At 44.7% G+C, this 22,561-nt stretch overlaps 1 protein-coding gene across 1 annotated transcript; it reads left to right on the top strand.

Moving 5' to 3' along the window:
* The first annotated feature begins 19,449 nt into the window (after positions 1-19,449).
* On the top strand, positions 19,450-20,502 carry LOC136610209 (taste receptor type 2 member 40-like). Its single transcript, XM_066589478.1, has one exon. The coding sequence runs from the start codon at positions 19,450-19,452 to the stop codon at positions 20,500-20,502; it is 1,053 nt and encodes a 350-aa protein (XP_066445575.1).
* The last annotated feature ends 2,059 nt before the right edge of the window (positions 20,503-22,561 follow it).

The raw sequence follows: 22,561 nt of genomic DNA, 5'->3' as shown, positions 1-22,561 counted from the left end.
TCCCACCCGCTCTGCCCCGCTCCCCGCTGCGACTCACCTGTCAGCAGCGGAGCGCCCCGAATCTTTCAAGACGAGTACAGCGGTACTCGGATAAGGCACATTACTCGGACGAGTAGTGCCTATCCGAGTACGTTCGCTCATCTCTACTAAACAACTATGAACATCATGCGATCTCCAATTGTGTATGAAGCGCTCCTGGGATCTGAGTTTGCTCAATTCCCAGCAGCTACCAGGTGTTTCCTTCCATGATAGGAGTTAGCTCTGATCATGGCAATTAACAGTTCAGGTAACGTAGTTAAAGCTGACTGCACATCTAAACAGTAATCGGAAAAAGGGGACTCTTTCCTGCATCCCATCGGCACCCTCTCTAGCGTATTTGGAGAATACCGATGTGCTAGCCTGGCAGCTTGGAGCCTGTTGAAGGCTCCCAGGGCTGCCGTGCATAGATGTCTTTCAAGTGCTGCCTGGAGTATTGCAGTATGTGAGGACTAATTGAAAGTGCAAATAACTTTTATTAAACCCTTTTTAACAGTTAAAATATAAATTAAAAAAATAAACTTTTCCCATTTTTCGTATTAAAAACCTAAATGATTAAAAAAAAACCTTCAGGCCTTAGTGAGACGGGCGTTTTTTTCGCGCAATTTGTGGATCGCATGACGGATGCGCATCCGCAAATCGCGTGACCGGTGCCCGAAAATCTGCTCCTAGCCGCGTTTCATTAGAAACGGGCTGGAGCTGTCCAGCGCATTGCATTCAATGGAGCCGGCAATACAGCCGACTCCATTGAAAGCAATGCGCTGCGGGCGAGTGTGGGATGAATTGTCGGGAAGGGCTTAAATATATAAGCCCTTCCCTGCAATTCATCCAGAAAAGTGTTAAAATAAAAAATATATACATACTCACCTGCTCCCGGCAGCCGGAGTTCCGCGCAGCCGGCCTGCAGTGGGTGTGAAGGGGGTGTGAGTCAAACCTGCCCCCTGATTGGCTCAGCGCTGAGTCAATAAATTCATATATTTTATGGTACATTATTTGGTAATAAAAAAAAAAAAAGCTCATCATAAAAAAATCCTCATACAGCTTTGTCAATGGAAAAATTAAAAAGGAATGCTGCTTTCACAGAATGTCACAGAAAATTGTGTGCGATTTGTGTGCTGTGAGATGCACGAATATGAACTCCATTCTTTTGAATGGAGTCATATATGTACATGAGCACCACATGGAAAAAAATCACTGCATGCGCTATCTTTGCTTTACGTATTGATTACAATGGGACAATGGCTGTAAACCGCAATGGAGGATCTCAAACTCGCAGAAGTGATGGGAGATGACAGGTAGGGTACATCGCACGTTCACAAGTGTGAGTTCAGCGACCCGATATCACACTCGGCCGTGTGTAGGTAGCTTTACCACTCTTGAAAGGCAAAGAAAAAAAACAAAACTAAGAGCGGATACAGATAAGCATGAATTTCTCCTTTTGTACAGCCGTGATTGTCACGGGACAAAATGAAACCATTCATATTAGTGGATTTCAGTGGTTTAGTTTTCACTATGGAAATTCTTACTCATTAATTGTAGGTGCCGCCCAATCTTTCCCACATGTGGTATTTATTATGAATGTGAAAGATATGACAGGTCCTATCTTTTCTCGCCTATAAAATTGATGACAAGAATCACAATAGTGAAAACAAAACCACTTAAATCCATTGATCTTTCGTACTAAATCTGGGAGCTGTATTTCATACTCACCAGATACTGCATTCCAGCATTGTGTCCCCTGAAGTTCACACACACAATTACTCTTTTTAGCCCACTCTGGACGTGCGCTCTCTAATTCATCTCCACGGAAGAGCATAGAGCCCAGTGAGTATGAAACACAACTCTCCACACTACATTATAGTTTTTGGTTCTTGACAGTCATGACTGGTTCTTTTTTTAAAATTCGATCAGCAAGCAAGCAGCATCAAACGGTGTAGTTTAAACTTTCAAAACCATTAAGGCAGAAATCCAATTTCTTTGAAAAAATACCTTTATTCCCACGGCCATCAAACAGCAATGTTTCGACCCATATATCAGGGTCTTTCTCAAGCTGATATCACATACACCCTATACCCATGGTTTAAATAAAAACACATAGTCAATCACCAAAGCCAACAATAATTAAAATATCTCTTACACATGTTGCTCAACTTACCAGTGATGAGCACGCACCTGGCATCCCAGAGAGCCCACTTTCAGTGTCCATAGCAACCCTCAGCAACACTAATGCTGCCATTATCTTCCCGTTTGTATCTTTGGGTACTGCGCATGCGCGGGAGGTCGCATTATCGAGAGACTTCGGCAGCCATCTTATTCTACTCGTTATTCAATATACAGTATATTGATGGCACTTCCCTTCTGAAGTTAACCGCGGCCATCTTGGTGCGCCCTGCTAAAAAGTGAGATCCCATTGGACTTAAAGATAAAAAATATCATATTCCAACCACTATCGAGGGTGGGTAATGTGTTTAAGGATGTATATCACTGTATATTAACCATTATTTAGACCAAATAGTGTTCTTCGCTATTGAAACACTGCGCATGCATGGAAACTTCCGGGTCCCGCGAGAACACGGTAGCCATTTTGCTAAACCCTTTGGATAAAGCCAGAATTAATAGCACGGCTCCCTGGAGGTGGCCATCTTGTTACACCCATTCAAATTCTCCATCAGATCCATCTCATGTCATCCATGGCAGGAATGATCTCTGTGTATCACAATATCTTTACCAACTTCATGTTTGTGGTCTTATTATATAGTATCTAAACCACCCCGTATTACCAAGGTAACATGAAGACATTCACCTTCAATGTGTAATCTGATGTGTTATGTCCCATGAAGCTGTTCATCCATCACCCTCACTATCGCTACTCACTTATATAACTCATCCACCATCACATGAGGGCCCCATGAGACCTTAATAAAATCCCTCATAATATGTATGTTATCTATAATGTCTAGTGTCGTATTAAACCGGAACGTTAGTAATTATCTCACATTTTTTATATATATAAACGAATAGATACTTTACTTAGGGGCGCAATATTCAATTGCAGTCAGCACCCTCCGATATCCCATCAAGGCTGTCACTGCCCATACTATATGTTCTCCATATCCAACACCAATGCATATTTCATGACACATAGATGTTTGTATTAGATCTATTTTAGAGACGGACCGCAACAACTTACTCCTTTTTGGAAGTTGTCACCCCAGGAAGACTCGTGCATCATTTACCCCCTCCAGAGCTGGATCATTGGTGAGTGCTGCTGTCTACGATTTGGTGGTTCTTTTTTTAGATACTGAATATGTTTTAGGAAAAAAAAGCTCTACAGAAATTCTGCATTTACTGTTTCTTATCATTGGTTCAATTTTACCTATAAAAGCATGGAAATAATCTGCATAAGTAAAACTCTTCCAGAACCACGTTTTGTACTATTTCGTTTTCTGTGGTTTGCTACTCTACACTACAAGGGGTTGTCTTACCTTTCATATTACAGCTGCGGTCTGAAGGCTGAAAGCTTCACTCATTACAGAAGATACGGATGGCTGCTGCAGGGGAAACTATTATTACAGGGTGCCCCCTGGGTTTAGTTCCTCAGAGTCGAGGCAGCTTTTTATATTAGTTTCTGTGGTTTGCTGCTATACACTACAAGGGGTTGACTTACCTTTCATATTACAGCTGCGGTCTGGGGGCTGAAACCCTTCGGTCAATACGGAAGAGGAAGGCTGTAGTATTACATGGCACCCTCTGGGCTCAGTTGTCCAGAGTGGGGGCAGCTTTTTATTTTAGTTTTCAACTATAGATAATATTATAGACCGCTTTAAATTATTCATGAAGACTAGAGATGAGCGAACGTACTCGTCCGAGCTTGATACTCGTTCGAGTATTAGCGTGTTCGAGATGCTCGTTACTCGTGACGAGTACCACGCGATGTTCGAGTTACTTTCACTTTCATCTCTGAGACGTTAGCGCGCTTTTCTGGCCAATACAAAGACAGGGAAGGCATTACAACTTCCCACTGTGACGTTCAAGCCCTATACCACCCCCCTGCAGTGAGTGGCTGGGGAGATCAGGTGTCACCCGAGTATATAAATCGGCCCCTCCCGCGGCTCGCCACAGATTTGTTCTGACATAGAGGAGGGAAAGTACTGTTGGTGCCGGAGCTGCTATAGGGAGAGTGTTAGGAGTATTTTTGGCTTCAAGAACCCCAACGGTCCTTCTTAGGGCCACATCTAACCTTGTGCAGTACTGTGGAGGCTGCTTTTTGCAGTGTTGCACTTTTTTTTTTTTGTATATCGGCCGTGCAGAGCATTGCGTCCTGCAGTAATTATACATACTCCAGGGCCAGAAGTGGTGGTTAGGCAGGGACAGAAGACATATATTGTGAGGCAAGGACAGAAGACATATATTGTGAGGCAGGGACAGAAGACATATACTGTGAGGCAGGGACAGAAGACATATATTTATTGAATATAGGCAGTGGGCCTTTCCAAAAACATTTGGGGAAAAAAATCTATTTGGGCTGCCTGTGACTGTCCTCAGTGTACTGGGTCTGTGCTGGGTGTAGTTGTCCTCCTAATTCATACGCAGCCAGCTAAGTGTTACAGCAGGCTTGCGCAAAATAATTTCCTGGCTCTGTGTTGGCTGTTAAATCACCGCTGTATTCCAGTCCACAGTGCAACACTCTGCAGTTATTTTACATACTCCAGGGCCAGTAGTGGTGACGCAGGGACAGAAGACATATACACTGTATATAGGCAGTGGGCCTTTCCAAAAACATTTGTGGAAAAAAATCTATTTGGGCTGCCTGTGACTGTCCTCAGTGTACTGGGTCTCTGCTGGGGGTAGTTGTCCTCCTAATTCATATGCAGCCAGCTAAGTGTTACAGCAGGCTTGCGCAAAATTATTTCCTGGCGTTCCGTAAGCGAAGTCAGCCTCCAACCACAGGCCAATTAGCGGCACATTTAATTACAGCGTTCTGTTTCTGCACTACTGGTAATACACCATGCTGAGGGGTAGGGGTAGGCCTAGAGTACGTGGACACGGGCGAGGACTCGGAGGCCCAAGTCAGGGTATGGGCGCAGGCCGAGGTAGTGCGGTGGCCAGGGGTAGAGGCAGGGTCAGACCGAATAATCCACCAACTGTTTCCCAAAGCGCCCCCTCGCGCCATGCCACCCTGCAGAGGTCAAGGTGCTCTACGGTGTGGCAGTTTTTCACAGAGACACACCTGACGACCGATGAACAGGGGTGTGCAACCTTTGTCGCGCCAAGATCAGCTGGGGAGCCACCACCACCAGCATGCGCAGGCATACGATGGCCAAGCACCCCACAAGGTGGGATGAAGGCCGTTCACCGCGTCCGGTTTGCACCACTGCCTCTCCCCCTGTGCCCCAACCTGCCACTGAGATCCAACCCCCCTCTGAGGACACAGGCACTACCGTCTCCTGCCCTGCACCCACACCCTCACCTCCGCTGTCCTCGGCCCCATCCAGCAATGTCTCTCAGCGCAGCGTCCAGACGTCGCTAGCGCCACTGTTTGAGCGCAAGCGCAAGTACGCCGCCACGCACCCGCCTGCTCAAGCGTTAAACGTGCACATTGCCAAATTGATCAGCCTGGAGATGCTGCCGTATAGGCTTGTGGAAACGGAGGCTTTCAAAAGCATGATGGCGGCGGCGGCCCCGCGCTACTCGGTTCCCAGTTGCCACTACTTTTCCCGATGTGCCGTCCCAGCCCTGCATGACCACGTCTCCCGCAACATTGTACGCGCCCTCACCAACGCGGTTACTGCCAAGGTCCACTTAACAACAGACACGTGGACAAGCACAGGCGGGAAGGGCCACTATATCTCCCTGACGGCACATTGGGTGAATTTAGTGGAGGCTGGGACCGAGTCAGAGCCTGGGACCGCTCACATCCTACCCACCCCCAGAATTGCGGGCCCCAGCTCGGTGCTGGTATCTGCAGCAGTGTATGCTTCCTCCACTAAACCACCCTCCTCCTCCTCCTCCTCCTACGCAAACTCTGTCTCGCAATCAAGATGTGTCAGCAGCAGCACGTCGCCAGCAGTCGGTGTCGCGCAGCGTGGCAGCACAGCGGTGGGCAAGCATCAGCAGGCCGTGCTGAAACTACTCAGCTTAGGAGAGAAGAGTCACATGGCCCACGAACTGCTGCAGGGTCTGACAGAGCAGACCGACCGCTGGCTTGTGCCGCTGAGCCTCCAACCGGGCATGGTCGTGTGTGACAACGGCCGTAACCTGGTGGAGGCTCTGCAGCTCGGCAGCCTCACGCACGTGCCATGCCTGGCCCATGTCTTTAATTTGGTGGTTCAGCGCTTTCTGAAAAGCTACCCACACTTGTCATACCTGCTCGGAAAGGTGCGCCGGGTCAGCGCACATTTCCGCAACTCCAAGACGGACGCTGACACCCTGCGGACCCTGCAACATCGGTTTCATCTGCCAGTGCACCGATTGCTGTGCGATGTGCCCACACGGTGGAACTCTACGCTCCACATGTTGGCCAGGCTCTATGAGCAGCGTAGAGCTATTGTGGAATACCAACTCCAACATGGGCGGCGTAGTGGGAGTCAGCCTCCTCAATTCTTTACAGAAGAGTGGGCCTGGTTGGCAGACATCTGCCAGGTCCTTGGAAACTTTGAGGAGACTACCCAGATGGTGAGCGGGGATGCTGCAATCATTAGCGTCACCATTCCTCTGCTATGCCTCTTGAGAAGTTCCCTGCAAAGCATAAAGGCAGACACTTTGCACTCGGAAATGGAGGCGTGGGAAGACAGTATGTCACTGGATAGTCAGAGCACCCTCATGTCTATATCTCAGCGCATTGAGGAGGAGGAGGAGGAGAGGGAGGAGCATGAGGAGGAGGGGGAAGAGACAGCTTGGCCCACTGCTGAGGGTACACATGCTGCTTGCCTGTCATCCTTTCAGCGTGTATGGCCAGAGGAGGAGGAGGAGGAGGAGGATCCTGAAAGTGATCTTCCTAGTGAGGACAGCCATGTGTTGCGTACAGGTACCCTGGCACACATGGCTGACTTCATGTTAGGATGCCTTTCTCGTGACCCTCGCGTTACACGCATTCTGGCCACTACGGATTACTGGGTGTACACACTGCTCGACCCACGGTATAAGGAGAACCTTTCCACTCTCATAACCGAAGAGGAAAGGGGTTCGAGAGTGATGCTATACCACAGGACCCTGGCGGACAAACTGATGGTAAAATTCCCATCCGACAGCGCTAGTGGCCAAAGGCGCAGTTCCGAGGGCCAGGTAGCAGGGGAGGCGCAGAGATCAGGCAGCATGTACAGCACAGGCAGGGGAACACTCTCTAAGGCCTTTGACAGCTTTCTGGCTCCCCAGCAAGACTGTGTCACCGCTCCCGAGTCAAGGCTGAGTTGGCGGGAGCACTGTAAAAGGATGGTGAGGTAGTACGTAGCCGATCGCACGACCGTCCTCCATGACGCCTCTGCCCCCTACAACTACTGGGTGTCGAAGCTGGACACGTGGCCTGAACTCGCGCTGTATGCCCTGGAGGTGCTTGCTTGTCCTGCGGCTAGCGTCTTGTCAGAGAGGGTGTTTAGTGCGGCTGGGGAAATCATCACGGATAAGCGTACCCGCCTGTCAACCGACAGTGCCGACAGGCTTACACTCATCAAGATGAACAAAGCCTGGATTTCCCCAGACTTCTCTTCTCCACCAGCGGTCAGCAGCGATACCTAAACAATACGTAGGCTGCACCCGCGGATGGAAGCGTTGTTCTCTATCACCATCAAAAACGGGGACCTTTTAGCTTCATCAATCTGTGTATAATATTCATCCTCCTCCTCCTGCTCCTCCTCCTGAAACCTGACGTAATCACGCCGAACGGGCAATTTTTCTTAGGCCCACAAGGCTCAGTCATATAATTTTTGTAAACAATTTTTATACGTGTCAATGCTCATTAAAGCGTTGAAACTTTCACCTGAACCAATTTTTATTTTAACTGGGCTGCCTCCAGGCCTAGTTAGCAATTAAGCCACATTAACCAAAGCGATTAATGGGTTTCACCTGCCCTCTTGGTTGGGCATGGGCAATTTTTCTGAGGTACATTAGTACTGTTGGTACACCAATTTTTGTGGGCCCTCGCCTACAGTGTTATCAAATAAATTTTTAGCCCACCTGCATTACAGCTGACGTTACATCAGCTGTAGAGATGAGCGAGCGTACTCGGAAAAGCACTACTCGCTCGAGTAATTTGCTTTATCCGAGTATCGCTGTGCTCGTCCCTGAAGATTCGGGTGCCGCTGCGGCTGACAGGTGAGTCGCAGCGGGGAGCAGGGGAGAGCGGGCTAGAGAGAGGGAGAGAAAGATCTTACCTCCGTTCCTCCCCGCTCTCCCCTGCAGCCAGAATCTTCAGGGACGAGCACAGCGATACTCGGATAAAGCAAATTACTCGAGCGAGTAGTGCTTTTCCGAGTACGCTCGCTCATCTCTAATCAGCTGTGTTGGGCACTGCAATGGGATATATTTATGCACCGTCGGTGGCTTCCTGGCACCCACCCATGCTGTCGGTCCACACGGAGTTGTAACTGCATGTGTCCACTTCTAAAGAACCCCAGTCTGACTGGGGCATGCAGTGTGGGGCGAAGCCCACCTGCATTAAGCACGACATTACCTCAGCTGTGATGGGCAATGCAATGGGATATATTTATGTACCGCCGGTGGGTTCCAGGGAGCCACCCATGCCGTGGGTGCACACGGAATTCCCATTGCGGAGTTGTACCTGCCTGTGACTATTTATAAAAAAACGCGGTCTGACTGGGGCATGAAGACACCTTGACAGAATGAATAGTGTGTGGCACATAGGTTCCCCATTGCTATGCCCACGTGTGCAGCTCCAGATGGAGGTGGCACAGGATTGGATTTCTCATTGCTTCTGTACAGCATTGTGGGCTATCGCCCCGCCCCTTTTAAAGAGGGTTGCTGCCTAGCCGTGCCAACCCCCTGCAGTGTGTGCCTGCGGTTCCTCCTCATGGCAGATGCACTTATAAATAGACATGAGTGTGGCGTGGCATGAGGGCAGCTGAAGGCTGGGCAGGGACAGTTTGGTGTGCGCTGTGGACACTGGGTCGTGCGGGGGGGGGGGGGGGTCGTTGGTCAGCATGTAACCCAGGAGAAGTGGCAGTGGAGTGTCATGCAGGCAGTGATTGTGCTTTGTTGGAGGTAGTGTGGTGCTTAGCTAAGGTATGTATTGCTAATGAGGGCTTTTCAGAAGTAAAAATTGTTGGGAGAGGGGGGCCCACTCTTGCCGCTATTGTGGCTTAATAGTGGGACCTGGGAACTTGAGATGCAGCCCAACATGTAGCCCCTCGCCTGCCCTATCCGTTGCTGTGAGTAAAAGAAATGAAAAAGGAGGGTGGAGCAAGACCCAGTGAGGGTAGTGGAATATTTATGGAGTACAAAGAGTTTTCAATGATTGAGTATTTTGAATGGTGGAGGTGCTGCCAACCAGATGACGCTCCACCAGTGTGGGCGTAAGTGTAGCGAAAAGGATGTGAAAAGAACTGGTATGGAGGCGCAACACTCAGCTACTAGAAGATGTAGATCAAAGTCCAATGTGTGATGGTGAAAGCACTTCTTTTTTATTATTTTTTCAGAAATTAAAAACCAGCAATGGAATACGCGTTTCGGGGAAGAACCCCTTCGTCAGTTCGGCTGGATAGGACAACAGGATGCCTAGGGGTGACACGATTCCAAAGATGTATAGAATGTGTCGGAGGTCCTGTGTGCAGGAGGACAGGGGAGATAAAAAATGCTTTAACCTATCCGTTGCTGTGTCGTTCCCATCACTTTCTTGAATTGCCCAGATTTTCACAAATGAAAACCTTAGCGAGCATCGGCGATATACAAAAATGCTCGGGTCGCCCATTGACTTCAATGGGGTTCGTTATTCGAAACGAACCCTCGAGCATCGCGATAATTTCGTCCCGAGTAACGAGCACCGGAGCATTTTGGTGCTCGCTCATCTCTAGTTAGCACATATTTGAGATATTACAGCTGAAAATGTGAAAAAATGACAATTTTTTCAAAATTTTCCCAATATTGGCACTTTTAATAAATATACACAAATTCTATGGGTCTATTTTTACCACCTAAATGAAGTACAGTATGTGGCAAAAAAACAATGTCAGAATCACTTGGATATGCAAAAGCCTTTACGGAGTTATATGTTAAGTGACACATGTCAGATTTCTGAAATTCGGCCCCGTCACTAAGGCACAAACAGGCTTCATCACTAAGGGATTAAAGAGAAGACAGGGTATGTTAAAGCTAAGATAACATAATTTGCATAAAGTCTTATTTTGCATTTCAGATGTTCTAATTTAATTTATTTGATGTTAATATTCTAATCTGTTCAGTTAGAGGTTCCATAAGAAAGGCAAAAATAAGGGGTGAGAGAAAACAGCCCTGTCGAGTACCATTAGAAATTGGAAATAAAGGGGAAATACACACAGATGAAAAAGCTGATGGTGCCAAATATAATGACAAAATCACAGATTAAATGGGACAAGAGAAAATAAATTTCCCTAAGGTGGCCTCTAAATAACCCCAGTGAAATCCATTCAAATGCCTTTTCAGCATTTAGGGCAAGAAAAAAAAAACATAAAACCAAGTTCAGCAATCTTAATGAGATTCGGGAGCTGTCAGGTTCCAACAGGATCCTGTCTCTGTTATCTGCAGTAATAAACTGTGGAAGAGTAGAAAAGAGTTGGATGCTGACGATGTTAGTATAGATTTTTACTAAATAGGATGAAAATAAGTTGGGAAAGTAGTTTCTTTTGTATTTTTGGGTAAAGGGAGAAAAAGGACTTTAACATTTTGGAGGAAAAGGAACCGTTAACCATTGTGTGATTAAACACCATCACCACATAGGGGGCCAGAGGGGAAGATTATTTTTATAATAACCATTAGATAAGTCATCTGGGCCCAGAGATTTAAAGTTTTTAACATTTTGATGGCTTTTAGAACTTCAGACCTAGAGATTAGTGTGGAAAGAAATGCTAATTAGTCAAGTAAAAGGCATGGGAAATTAATGTTCTGGAAAAATATTGAAATTTCTTTCAGTTAGGGTTGATGAGTATTTGTATCTTCGCATAGATTATAAAGAGAGGATTAATAGTAGGCAAATACATTACCAATTTCTTGGGGATAAGTAATTTCTTTAGATTTAAGACTTTTAAGTTGGTTTGCCAAAAGTGCTGTGTAAATTTGCATTTTAATTTATTGTAAAACAATATCATGTTTTACTGCCAGAAGACTCTGAAGCTTGGTCTGCTGCCTAAATATCTTTTCTTTTCTTTGAGGTGTGGGACTAGCATTATTTAGGAAGCCAATAATATTAATTTGAGTTGTAGAGGATATACGCAATATCTATATTTCGGTGACAGTGAACATACACTTTCATATGTAATGGACAGTGGACCTGTAGTGGACAGTCTTACTCATATATCCTTTAACATACTATACATTCTTTATCTTCTGTATACCTATGACAGTATTTTTCCATCTTGTGTTTGCTTACACACATATATTTTTTATATCTTACATATCCACTTCCTCATATGTACAATGAAACTCTCTGTTTCCCTATTCCTAGCAGACTTTAGCAGAAGCTGGCATTTAGTGGAACACTCTGTTTCCCGATTGCTAGCAGACTTTAGCAGGAGCAAGCCTATAGTGAAATCCTCTATTTCCTGATTCCTAGCAGACTTTAGCTGAAGCAAGTCAGGCACACGAAACCGCAGTTTTTAACATTACCGCTTTTTAGCAATTACAATAATCAGCACAAGCAGTTTACAGGAAATTTATGCTAATAATCCAAGTCATAGCCTCCAATCATACCGGATCATCAACACGTGGTACCTAAGACAACTCGCTCATCTCATTTTGCCCCCTCCTGACTCATGCAATGTGACGGGCAACGCCAAGAATAACAGATGACCAGATGAAGGAAGAATCTCAAGAAGCTTATCCAATAATCAATCAATACGTTTTATCTATGCAATCTTTGGCATGCCCAAAAAGGGCAGATATGTTAAGCTCTATAAAAGAGGCTACGCGCCCACAAATAAAGCAGAAATGAGGACGTTTTCATATGCTGAACTTGTGTCAGTGTGATATCTTCTTGTGCGCACAAATCATTTGTGATTAATTTGGAAGGGTGCAAACATTCACAGTGATCTTTCCGTGGACCCCCAAAGGTCATCCACGAGAGAGTAGTCAAGGAAGTTAATTCTTCCTCTTTCTTTTTTTTGGCCCTAGAACAGTAAAACCTCCCATATAGGCTTTGTGGGCATTTCATACTAAGAAGATGCTAGAAACTAACTGAGAGTTAATAGTGAAGAACATTTCTAATTCGGTTTTCAAATTAGATTCATGTTCTGGGTGTGAAAGAATATATTCATTAATTTCAAAGGGAAGTAAGGCAAATAAAGACATTGGGGCATGATGCGACCAGGTGATGGTTCCGATCTTGGTCTGTAGAGCCTTTCTCAATGTTCTGGAATCCAAGAGAAACTAATCAATTATTTAATAGTAAGAATTAGGCAAATATAAAAAGGCATAGTCTCTCTCAGAGCCATGAAGACAATGCCAAACATCATACAGTTTCTCTCTACAAAAAGTGGGACTATAGGGGATGGTAATCTAGAACCAAAGTGGAATCCAGAATCAGATCCCTAACTGAGTTGAAATCACCCCCAATTATTAAAGTGTCCTTTCATATCAGCAGTTTCTTTCAAAATGTAAAAAAAAAAATAGTTTACCGCTTTTATGCGAAATATACATTCAATAAAGTGAATGGGACATTAATATTCTCACAGAAAATAATTATTAAATGACCTAAAGGATCTACATATAAACCCTGCTGAGAAAATGATTCAGAATTACTGATTGCAATCAATACCGGGTTTGAAACAAAAACAAAAAAAGAGAGAGACTCTAGGATTAGAGTCCTTGCACCATAGCAAACTGCGTTTTAGTGGACTTAACATTTACCAAAAAATAGTAATAAATATGATGTATAAATAAACAAAAAAAAACTGTGCTGACAGAAAGTGGTGGACATGTAGTATAATGAAAGACCTCTCATTAATGTAAGAAAAACAAAAGTAAAAGTAGGACAAATGAACAAACTGAAAAGCAATATTACAGCCTTCATCCAGTGTCCATTGCATAAAAGGGAAATAATATTTTGGGAATATTTACATATCCAAACATCATGACTAGCTCCATAATGCAAACAAAGTATTAAAGTAAGAAAAGATTTGAAAAATACAAAAGTATAATGTTGCTATTTAGGTACTTCTCTTTTAGGTATGATGACCATTCTTGCCAGTAGAGGACACTTCTTGCATAATCCAAGGTGGGTGCCTACTTGTTAAAGGAGGTGCAGCCTGATCAACAGGAATGTGCAACTTGACGTATTGAGAAAAGAAGGCAGGGGATACAGATTCCAGAATACCACAGAACTGAAACTTGTATCTTTGTTACCTATCCTCAAGGTCTATGACTTTGTCATATAGACAGGAGATCTCTCTATAACTAGATTCTGCCAATTCTAAGCTGATGGCATTGGTGGCCAACTTTTAATTTCAAAGCAAAGTATGCATGAAGTGTCCTTGGCCAACCCCTGTGTCTACGGTCCTGTTATCTGTTACTTTGTACATCTTCAAAAGAGCTTGAACAGCACATCTCCTGTCTGATTTGAAATCTTTGCCTGGAAGGGATCTTGCTGATGAAGTATAGCCTTGTGTCCTGTTGCTGTGTTCAGTCTTGCCATGGTGTACCTGTGACATGAAACTGTCTGCCACAACCTCAACTTTGTAGCAGAGTTTGACTGTTCCTCATTCAATTTTAAGCCACCTACACAGCTGTTTCTGTTTTAGTTAACGACTGTGTTTCGACCTACAAATGAAAATGATAATCATTAACACATAATTGGTATCATTGGTTAATCATACATCTGCTTATAATCATACAAAATCCCTAACTGTGTGCATGTACTGTATATTTAGAAGAATTGATGCTGTTTTAAAAGCAGACAGTGGTCACACCAAGTATTCATTTGATGATTCTTTTTTGATGATTCTTTTGCTCATTCACAGACAAAAATAAATTACGAACATTTCTTCTATTTTTTCCCCAACTGCCTAAAACTTTTGCACAGTACTATAACTCAGTCCACACGTTATGCTACAGTACTTCGCAGCATTTACATCAACCCCCTAAGAAATCAGTTATAACACACATTTTAGTCACAAATTTGAATTTGCCAGTAACTTTTGCTTTTATTCACTGTTTGATACAAAGTTGTTTGAAGGCAGTTGTGTGCAATAATTATGTTGCATTTTTCTAAAAGCTTTGCTGTGCCCACTCAAAAAAGATCTTAGATTTTTGTAGCATAGTAACAGTTTGCGAGGTGCAGTATACATTTTTAAGCCTTCTTTTGGATGAAGTATTAAAAAAGAGTATTTTCATACAGACGCATCTTACAGTAGCTAAAAACATTGTGAGCGGAGATGAGCGAGCACCAAAATGCCGCCTTCTTCACCTACATAATTATCCATTCCTTGGTTGAAGATCCACTACCTATTTGGTGGCTCTGCATGTTTTTGTCGCTTTTTTGACGCAATTTTCTCTCCGTCCCCACCTTGACTTGTTCAGTTGGGGCCAGTTTGAGTGCTGCTGATCTATTTTGTTTACTACATGTCAATTTATAAGTGCATCTTGGATGAGGAGGAACTGGAGGCACACACTGCAGAGGGTTGGCAGGACCAGGCAGTGACCCTATTTGAAAATGTGGGCGATAGACCACAATGCTGATGAGAATTGATGATAAATTGACGTACGATCATAATTCCAATCCCGTGCCACCTCCGTCACAAAATTGTAAGGAGCCACAAACGAGGGCATAAAGGGGACTCAGTTGTCAGCACGTCTACACATCTCCACAATGCAGCAGCACATACTAACACCAGAGATTGGTTTGAAGCAGGAGTTGTTGCAAAAGTAACCACCACAGGTATACAGTGACCCTGTGAAAGTCTCATTAAATCAGTTACCCTTACTGTGACCGCTCCAATCCAGCATCTCGGATAACTGTGGTGATTTGTAACACGAGATATAATACATGCCAACCAGCGCTGATCCCCAGACCCCAAGGAGCAGGAGAAGGAGGAGGTGGCATAATAAGCCTGAGAAGCCATGACCGAGGAAGGACATGCAATACTCAGTGTGGGAAGCACGTGAATAGGCCCAGGGCCATGCTCGGTCCAAGCCTCCACCTGGTGCCATGAGTTACATAGCTTGGGGAATTCCATGTGTCCCCACACAATTTATTCAGTGTATGTGTCAGATAGCTGAACACCACTATGGGAAACCTTTGTGCACCCACAGCATAGGCAAGCCCATGAAACTAAAAGACAGTATTACACATGAAGAAATGAGAGTGCCCAAACATGGCAGAGTTTCACCCAGCCCAGGACCTCAGCCTCGGCCCACACTTCTGCCCAAGTCATTCTGTGTATTTGTGCCAGACAGCTGAACACCGTTATGGGAAATCATTGTGCACCCACAGTATAGAGCCACCACCAGGTTACGGCCGTTCAGAATCAGCGGCGAAAGCCAGAGGTTGGTTTGCTCTGTCAGACCCTGTAACAGCTCGGGGCCATGTGCCTCTTGTCACCTAAGCTGATTAGTATCAGCATGGCTTTCTGACGCTTGCCCACCACTGTGCTGCCGTGCAGCGCATTACCAACTGCTGGCGACGCTTCTAAATTGAGAGTTGGAGGTGGCGGAGGAGGAGGGGTTTGGAGGCGATGGCATAATAGGCTGCAGATATCAGCACCGAGGTAGGACCCGCTATTCTTGGTCTGGGTAGCACGTGAGCCATCCCAGGCTCTGACTCGGTCCCAGCCTAAACCAATGTCACCCAATGTGCCGTCAGGGAGATATAGTGTCCCTGCCCAGCAGCACTTGTCCAAGTGTCCATCGTTAAGTGGACCTTCCCAGTAACTGTGTTGGTGAGGGCATGGTTAACGTTGCGGGAGACGTGCTGGTGTAGGGGGAGACGGCACACCGGAAAAATAGTGGCGACTGGGGACCGAGTAGCGCGGACCACCACCGCCATCATGTTTTTGAAAGCCTCCGTTTCCACAAGCCTGTACGACAGCATCTCCAGGCTGATTAATTTGTCAATGCGCACGTTTAAAGCTTGTGCATGCAGGTGGGTGGCGGTGTATTTGCGCTTTCGCTCCAATGCTTGTGTTAGCGACAGCTGAGCATTGCTGGATGGAGTGGAGGCCCGTGGAGTTGTGTGGCTGCAGGCCGGGAGGCAAAAGTGCCTGCATTCTGGGAGGGGGATTGGATCTGTGTGGCAGGTTGTGGCACAGGGGAAGAGGCAGTGGTGTGACCCAGAGGTGGTCAATGGCCTTCATCCCACCTTGTTGGCCAAGGCTGGAAGTGGTGGCTCCCCGGCTGATCTTGGTGCGGCACAGGTTTCACACCACTGTTCGTCGCTCGTCCGTGCTCTCACTAAAAAAACATCCACACCTTTGAATACCTAGCCCTCTGCACGGAGGCTTGCCGCAAGGGGGTGCTTTGGGAAACAGTTGAGGAATTCCTTGCTCTGGCCCTGCCTCTCCCCCTGGCCATCCCACTGTCTCTTCCGATCTGTCCTGCTGCTGCACTTGTCTTCGCCTCTGAAGCCCTGTCCTCAGTAGGCTTAGCAAGCCAGGTGGGGTCAGTCACCTCATCGTCCAGCAGCTCTTCCTCCGAATCCTCTGTGCGCTTCTCCCTCAGACTTACTTCCCTTACTACTACCTCACTGACAAATAAGTTTGTCTCATCATCCTCATCCACAAAAATCTCTTGAGACAGTTGCCGGAAGTACCCAGCCTCATCACCCAGACTCTGGGAACTTTCCAAATGTTAGGCATCGGTCACGACAAACTCCTCAGGTGAGAGAGGAACAGTTTTTTTCCCACTCAGGGCAGGGACCCGAGAACAGTTCCTGGGAGTCTGCCGGCTTAGAATCTGTCATTTTCATGGAGTGAGGAGGCTAGGAGGAAGGAGGAGCAGCCAGAGGATTCAAAGATACAGTCCCTAGGCCGGAAGTAGTAGACTGTGTAGAAGACTGGGTGTTCGATACATTGCTGGACGCGTTATTTGCCACCCACGACAGGACCTGCTCGCACTGCTCTGCTTGTAATAAAGGTCTACCACGCGGACCCGCAAATTGTGATATGAAGCTGGGGAGCATAGGAACTTGGCGCTCTCCTAATTCCTCAGCAGCCGGCTGTGATTCACCCCGCCCAGGACCTTGGCCTGTGCCCACACCCTCACTTGGACACCCGCGTCCTTGACCCTTACCCTACTCCTCATCATGCCGAATTAAGGATATAGAAAGGCCCAAATAAATTACCCCACAGTATAGCACTGAGAATTGTGGCTTAATTTACCACACACAGAGACTTGTAGATACCGGAGGCTCTATGCTGTGACCAGAAAAAATTAAACTGCTGTCTTGCTCTGATACCTTGGGGTCATTTACCACTCACAGAGACTTGTAAGTAAGAGAGGCTGTATGGAGTGGGGGAAAACTAGAAAGCCAGTGGATAGTGCTAATAACTGTGGCTACTTCACCGCACCCAAGGAAAGGGTATTGGGAGATACTCTGCACAAGGGGAGAAAGCTATAAAGTCAGTGGATAGTGCTAATAACTGCGGCTACTTCACAAAGGGAATGGTAGCTGTGAAATGCTCTGCAGGGGCCCAGGGAAAATTAATGTACTATTTAGCAATGAGACCTCTGCCGAATGCACTGCACACAGGGAACGGTATAGCTGAAATACTCTGCAGGGGCCCAGGGAATATTAGCATAGTGATTAGCAATGAGAATGCTGCTGAATGTACTGCTCATTCGGAACGGTAGCTGTGAAATGCTCTGCAGGGGCCTAGGAAAAATTAGCGTAGTGTTTAGCGATGAGAACTCTGCCTAATGCTTTGCACACAGGGAACGCTAGCTGTGAAATGCTTTGCAGTGGCCCATGAAATATTAGCATACTATTTAGCGATGAGACCTCTGCCGAATGCACTGCACAAATAGAACTGTATACCTGAAATGGTCTGTAGTGGCACAGGAAATATTAGCATACTATTTAGTGATGAGACCTCTGCCTAATGCACTGCACACAAAGAACGGTATAGCTAAAATGCACTGCAGTGGCCCAGGGAATATTAGCGTACTATTTAGCGATGAGAACTCTGCCGAATGCACTGCATACTGGGAATGCTAGCTGTGAAATGCTCTGCAGGGGCCCAGGAAATATTAGCATACTATTTAGCGATGAGACCTCTGCTAATGCACTGCACACATAGAACGGTATAGCTGAAATGCTCTGCAGTGGCCCAGGGAATATTAGCATTGTGTTTAGCAATGAGATCTCTGCCTAATGAACTGCACACATAGAATGGTATAGCTGAAATGCTCTGCAGTGGCCCAGGAAATATTAGTGTATTGTTTAAAAATGAGAAATCTGTCTAATGCACTGCACACAGAAAATGGTATAGCTGAAATGCTCTGCACAGGCCTAGATACTTTAAAAAAAAGAAATTGGTGCACTACTGCTCCCAGCCAGCCACAACAGTAATACACACAATGAGGAGTAGCCCTAAGAAGGACTGTTGGGGTTCTTGAAGAGAGGATCCCCACTCTAACACTTTCCCTATATCAGCAGCACCACTTTCCCTAACCTCTGCCAGCATGTGTGTAAGGCGGGCCGCAAGCAGGACCAGTTTAAGTACTCGGCGGTCACCTGATCCCGCCAGCCACTCACTGCTGTAGACGTGCAGAGGGCTGGCACGGTACAGCAGGAAGTGGTAATGCCTTCCCCGCATGTCTATTGGCTAGAAAATGGTGCTAAACATGCAGGGAAGAGAAATGAAATTGACTTGAGTACTGTGTGGTGTTCGTCTTGAGTAACGAGTATCTTGAGGACATTAATACTTGAACGAGTATCAAGCTCGGACGAGTGCGCTCGCTCATCTCTAATTGTGAGAAATCATTAACTATAACTATACTAAATGGTGATTATTTGAAGTACTTTTAATTTTTTATATTTCCATAAAATCTATTTTCTTCTTTTTTGGATTCAGAGTATTTATCATATTGTTGAGGAGCAATAATTCATCAAACATAATTTTATTTCCTCCTCTTTTAGATATCAGACCAGATCTGCCCTATTCTCTGTTTCCCTCTGACTATGATTACATAACTGGTTATTTTTTCTATCACAATATCCCCAGACATCTAAGCAGACAAGAGATTTGCATAGAAAGCAAACATGTTCTAACTATTTACATGAGACATAGGTACAACATCCCAATACAGAAGCCAAGAGAACCCGATCCTCACACAAAGCTTATCAGACTGCGGAGAAATAAGACTTCATACCAGATATTGATCTCGGAGAAAATTAGGATCATCGTTGATATGATGAATTATCTTGACTACATATTTACAGCTGTGCTGTATATGGAGTGCATAGCTGGCATCATGGTAAATATGACTATTTTGGCTGCTATCTTCCTAAAATGGAAAACTCAGAGATCTCTTCAGACTATTTATAAGATTCTGATCTGTTTGTCATTATCCAGATGTTTGCATCTTCTCAGCGTTTTGTTCATTTACATTTTTTCTTACTACCCATGGGCTCTACTAGACAAAGTCATTGTGGTAACAATAAGAGTAATGAACATATTTCTTCTCTTCACTAATTTCTGGTTTGCCACCGTCCTCTGTGTCTTTTACTGTGTGAAAATTACAAGCTACAACTGTAAGTTTTGGATTTTCTTGAAGATGAAGATCTCCACAGTCATCTTTTGGTTCCTCTTGGCTTCTCTGCTCCTTTCAGCATCTTCTAGTCTTCCATTTGTTTTTCATGGTTTCAACCAGGAGCCACAGAATTTAACAATCAATTCATCACAAAATATGACTATATACAATAATATAACAGTTACTAACTTGTCAAAATGGCTCCTGATGTTCCTTGTAGGATCCTGTCCTCCATTTCTAATATTCTGCATCACAATCTGCCTGTTACTTCATTCTCTTTACTTGCACATCAGACGGATGAGGAGCTCTGGGTCAGGATTTCAAAGCCCAAACTTAGAGTCTCACATCAGTGCTGTGAAGAGTATGAGCCTCTTCTTAGTGCTACAAATCATATATTTTATGCTTATAAATGTAATACTTTCAGGCAAGCTGCCTAATTATGTTTTGAAAGTGCTTGCTTCAACTATCACAAGTTCCTCCTCATTCTTGCATTCACTCTACATCATCTCCTGTAACAGTGAACTAAAGATGACATGTATCTGCATGTTCCATACTCTTACAGGAGCTACCCATTCCTAGAATAGGTTGTTACCTATGTAGACTTGCCGCATGTGTCCATTTAAATGCAGAATACTTACTCATGCCAATTTTTATTTTGTTTCTCTGTCACAAAACGTCGATAGATCACTGCTGATTGCTTGTCAGAACCTGGTATTGTCGATGGAAACAATGACAAGACTAAGCACCATAGGCAATCAGTGGTGATGTCTCTGCATCTGGCAGTAGAAACCTGCTGCATGTACAGGCAACTTTATATTAGTAATATTCAATTAAGCACTATTACATAGGATTATTAAAAAGCACCTTACATTTTGTACTTTGTATGAACTTTTTGTCACTATAAATCCATCTAGATTAAAACAGTAAATGCTTAGAAGATGGAGGAGGGGGTGGATATCTGATCCTCAGCGCTTCTAACATAGTAATATAGTATAATAGTATATGAAATACCACTAGCAGCACTCACCAAGATTCCAATAAGGCAGGACCGGTCAATATGCTCGCCACAGACAGGGATCCGGATCAAGATCCCAACAATAAGCAATTCAAACAAATAAAGTCCATGGCAGCATGGGTAGATGCAGATAAAACATTACTTTTATTCCCCCATTGTACAAAGCTGCAACGTTTCAATTTTAGGAAGCATTGACAAAGATCTATCCTAAGATTGAAACGTTGCAGCTTTGTACAATGGGGGAATAAAAGTAATGTTTTATCTGCATCTACCCATGCTGCCATGGACTTTATTTGCTTGAATAGTAATATAGTATGCTAGGCTGAAAAAAACACATATTTCCTTCAAGTTCAGCCTATTTCCCCCCAATGTTGATCCAGCGGAAGGCAAAAAACACCAATTAGGTAGCAGATTTATCCCATTTAAGCGGAAAAAATCCTTTCTGAGTCCTTGGGAAGTAATTAGTGACTATAACCTGTAATATTGTTATGCTCAATAAACTCTTTTATCAAGAAAAGGACAAAATTATGTTCAGGGGCCACAGAGGGGAGTTATTGTCTGTTACCTGCTCTCCATCCTCTGCATTACAGTCCCTAGATCCTCTGGCTAGACCTGCTTATATGATCAGCACTGGCCAATCAAAGAGTCATTGAAATGCCTCAATCTGGATGCAGTGTCCATTATGCAAGGCAAAGTTGGCCTGGAGGATCCAAGGAACAATGGGCAGAGGATAGATGACATATCAGTTTCCCCCTCAAGTCCTTGGAAAGAATTTAGAACTGGATTCGGAGTGCCGCTTTAATATGACAATGAATTTGGCATTTACTGTTGTTGCATTATGTTTTGTACATTAATGTATGTGTGATAATTAAACTTTTTACCTATATCAACCAATCGGAGCTCACCTTTTTTTAAGCAAATGCTTGGGTACAGAAGCAGTAAGGTGAAAAATCACACATACAGTTATTTTTTCTACAGCTTTTGACTCATTTTTGTATTTAGCTACTTACAAAAGGAGATACAAAAGAGTGTTGAAATATCAGCCTTTCCTTTTTACGTTTCAGATCTACTCGTAGCTTCAGCTGAAAAAAACTGCTTAGAAAGCCACATGTTTGGACTTCAACCATGATGATATGTCTTATGAGCCATAACGCCATGAAATAAAATAAAAAACAACAATATTTAACATATGTTGATATAAAGAGTGTCAGGATGAGCGGACGTAGAACCATCAAGCCACAGACTGGTTTTGCATCCAATATTTTATAAAATCTGCTTGTTTTGTTATACCATTTTTTTTTTTTTTTAAATCCAAAGTTTTATTGAGTTTTAACAAGAACGTACATGGCATATACAATCAGGCGAGTCAGAGTTCCTGGATCCTTTAGTAAACAACCCACAGGAATACGCCACACACTGCAGGGAATCCAGTGCTATTCTCTAAGCATAAGTATAAATCTAACTCGGCGAACGGGTGGACAAACAATGACTAACAAGACAGGGGGAGGAAGGGGACGATGGGCAGGAAAGAATGGGGGAAAGGTGGAGCAGGGGTGGGGGGTTAGAGTGCATTCTGTATAGGCATTTCCTCTCAATGGAAAAGGGAACTCTCCAAATATACCT

The sequence above is a fragment of the Eleutherodactylus coqui genome, chromosome 1 (assembly GCF_035609145.1).
Source record: "Eleutherodactylus coqui strain aEleCoq1 chromosome 1, aEleCoq1.hap1, whole genome shotgun sequence".
Taxonomy (NCBI): Eukaryota; Metazoa; Chordata; class Amphibia; order Anura; family Eleutherodactylidae; genus Eleutherodactylus; species Eleutherodactylus coqui.
Note: the sequence above shows the minus strand (reverse complement) of the source record. Positions and strands in the feature narration are given on the sequence as shown.